Here is a 2,993-nt window from a genome sequence, read left to right as displayed (position 1 = left end):
TTTATATTTGAGTGCAGCCATCTATTTTTCTTTCTGATGTATCAAATTGTAAATATTGGCGCCGTTCTTCGATCATTTCAAATACTAAGCCATTTCAAAATACGGTTCTGTACATTTGTTCGGAGATTACCGGCCATGGAGCAGGTCTAGTTCGAATCGGAAGTTGATTTTTCCTATGAGACGTCTGGCGGCTGCTCTTAGTCGGATCCACGTAGAGCTGATGGCGTTGCTCGGCTTTCCGACCAGTCCCTCGTTTGAGCCGGTGATGTATTGCGTAAGTTCTTTCTGCGTAGCCTCCCTGATCGTCTTTTTCCTGACGACTTTCTTCAGCGCTGCTAGGCTGGCTTCTGCGACGCATTTGTTGTTCGACGTGAGGAGCCTGTGCGCGTGGAAAACCTGTCCAATGTCTGCCAGGAAAGAAGTCGGCAGCAGGTTGAATCCACCTTCCGTGTATGTGAGGTAGAGAATTTCCGCGGTGGCTCTTTTTGGCAGATTGGCCCATCGTTTGTCATAGATTTTTACCTCCCGGTCGTATCTTCGTAAGAATTTTTTTGCGGCTTTTCCGGCTCTACTTCTCGACCTTGTCATTATTTGAGAGCTAGAGCCCTCTTCAGGGGGTTGTTCACCTGGTCGCTGATGCGGTCGCTGCAGTTTTGAGTCTCGACCACCCGATGTATTCCTGTTGGTCGCAGCCTAGATATTTAAGACATCTGTAGAAGCGAACTTTGGTGGAACTTTGGGGTGTTGGCTTGGACGGATTGTTTTGGTTCGTCGTATTGGACTTTTTCCCACAGCCTTCGCATTTCATAAGGTGGCCCCTAAATTCGTCGAAGTTGTTAGGTTGCATAGCGAGCATTTGTATTTGAGTACAGCGTGGTGCTCTTTTCTTAAATGCATCATTAATTTATCTTTCTGGGCGTATGCTTTTCTGCATTTGGGGCAATGTATTTTGTCACCTTTTAATGGTAGGCTTAGATAGATGATCTCAGTTTCCGCAGATGTGGTATTTTCTGTGCTGAGCGAGAGTCTGAGGTCATAATCCCAAGGTTTTGTAGGCTTGCGTCCTGGTAAGCTTGTTGCAAATCTCGTAAAACAGCCATCTTAAATGAAGTGGTTGGAGACAGAGTTGGCTGAAGTCACTTTTATTACTTTTTTCTTGGTCGGGTTTGAGTATAAGCTTGTTGCAGAAGTGACTACATGGCGCTGTTCTTAGTGCGTTCTGATTTTTGTCTCTCGACACGCTTGTCGTCCACTTGCAATGAGTCCAGTTTGAGGAAAAAGTTAATTTTGCCCTTGAGGTTTCAGGCGGCTGCCTTATGTCTCGTCCATGTGGAACTGATATCGTTACTCGGTTTTCCTATCAATCATTTGTCTGATCCGTTGATGTAGTCAACCAGTTCCTTTGGCGTGGCCTTCCTGATGGTTTTCTTTTGAACAACCTCCTTCAGCGCTGCCAGACTTGCTTCTGCGACGCCATCATCGAAGCCACGGGGCCAGTAGAGAATGGTTGTGTTGTTCCGCATGTCTCCTCATCGTCGTTTCGTCAGCCGAATTTCGTCAGCCGAACTGAAACTCTGAAAACCCGTTGAGAAGCTTAGATATCCATAGGATTGGTCCGTATCCAGGGTCTTTATTGTTTCTCCATTCAGGCTAAGAGTCGTAGCAATGGCTCTGTGGGGTTTGTCATCCACATGCAACGTGGCGCATTTTCTGGTGTTGAACTGCAGTCCGCTCCATTTTGAGACCGTAGCTGTGGTGTCTATCAGTTTTCGCAGTCCCTCTGCATTATGGCCATCAGCACAAGGTCATAAGCATACGCCAGCACGTTATTGACGATGCCGTTTGCATTATAGTTATCTGTCGTATTGCGGATGGCCCGTAGTAGCGGTTCAATGGCCATGTTGAACGCTATAGGTGACAGCGGACAACATCCCTGCTTCACTCCCGCTTCCACTGGGACGCCTTTCGGTTATCCCTGGTGTGTTCTAATCTTCGTGGTGCATCCGCTATAGAATCGTTCTATCAGGATGATGCTCTCGCTGTACAGTCCCGCCCAGCGCATTGCGTTGAAGATCGTTTTATGCGGGATCGAGCCGAAAGCATTTTTGAGGTAAAGCCACGCAACCACGATTTCTTTGCGTCTCCTTCTGGCATTTTGAATTGAAGATTGTAGCGTTTGGTTGTGCTTGCTGCAACCCTCAAATGGCATGAACCCTTTTTGTGCGCTTGATATACGGTTGTTTTCTCTGCACCACTTGCCCAGGCTATCTGCCAGAACCGAGGCGTACAATTTTCCAATTATATTCGATAGGGTGATAGGCCACATCCAAGTCTTTTTCTTCGGGATAGTAACCACATCCAAGTCTTTTTTCTTCGGGATTAGATGATCTCCGACACATGCCACGAGCGGGGTACGTACTTCTTCAGCCTGTGTGCCTGATTGAATACTGCCGCTAACATATGGGAGCCAGTACCGCATTTTTTTTCACAGCTAGTAACTGATGCCATCAGGGCCCGGCGCCGTGATTTTTTTTCACAGCTAGTAACTGATGCCATCAGGGCCCGGCGCCGTGATTTTGCATTTAAGGGCACCGGTCCAGATCTCTTCTGCTGTGAAAGCTTCATTTAGGGGGGTATTGTTTCCATCCCCCACCGGTGTTATTGGGGGTATACTCCGGGCATGGCTTCTGACGGTCTGAATCCGGTTGGCTTCGGTAAACGGCCTTGAAGTATTCGTGGAGGAATTCGGGCTCAAAGCGACAATACGCTCTTTCTTTGTTTACCGCTATTTCCCAAAATTCCCTTTTCCTATCTTGCCTGTAAACTTTTTGTATTCGAACAGCAGCAGCATGGTCGAAAGTCATTTCGGGGTTCCTTCTCCGGCGTTAGCTTTAGCTAGTATTTGGCCGATGTCTGCGGCCTGTCGTGTTCGTGTTTTGAGTGCTCTCCGGCGGCTTGAATAATTCCGATATTACTTTAATTTCGTTATCCAG

General features: G+C 47.4%; 1 protein-coding gene across 1 annotated transcript; it reads right to left on the bottom strand.

The window, feature by feature from the left end:
- Nucleotides 1-1,969: 1,969 nt before the first annotated feature.
- LOC113383702 lies at nucleotides 1,970-2,479 on the bottom strand. The gene has a single exon (XM_026621952.1). It carries the CDS (start codon nucleotides 2,477-2,479, stop codon nucleotides 1,970-1,972), a length of 510 nt encoding a protein of 169 aa, XP_026477737.1.
- Nucleotides 2,480-2,993: the final 514 nt, after the last annotated feature.

Source organism: Ctenocephalides felis, unplaced genomic scaffold, assembly GCF_003426905.1.
Source record: "Ctenocephalides felis isolate EL2017-DRISC unplaced genomic scaffold, ASM342690v1 CF-g0.4_SCAFFOLD_03570, whole genome shotgun sequence".
In the NCBI taxonomy this organism is placed as follows: domain Eukaryota; kingdom Metazoa; phylum Arthropoda; class Insecta; order Siphonaptera; family Pulicidae; genus Ctenocephalides; species Ctenocephalides felis.
Note: the sequence above shows the minus strand (reverse complement) of the source record. Positions and strands in the feature narration are given on the sequence as shown.

Bases quoted from the DNA above. Each gene is read 5' to 3' on its own strand.
- LOC113383702 (XM_026621952.1), bottom strand. From the start codon at position 2,479: ATGCGGTACTGGCTCCCATATGTTAGCGGCAGTATTCAATCAGGCACA.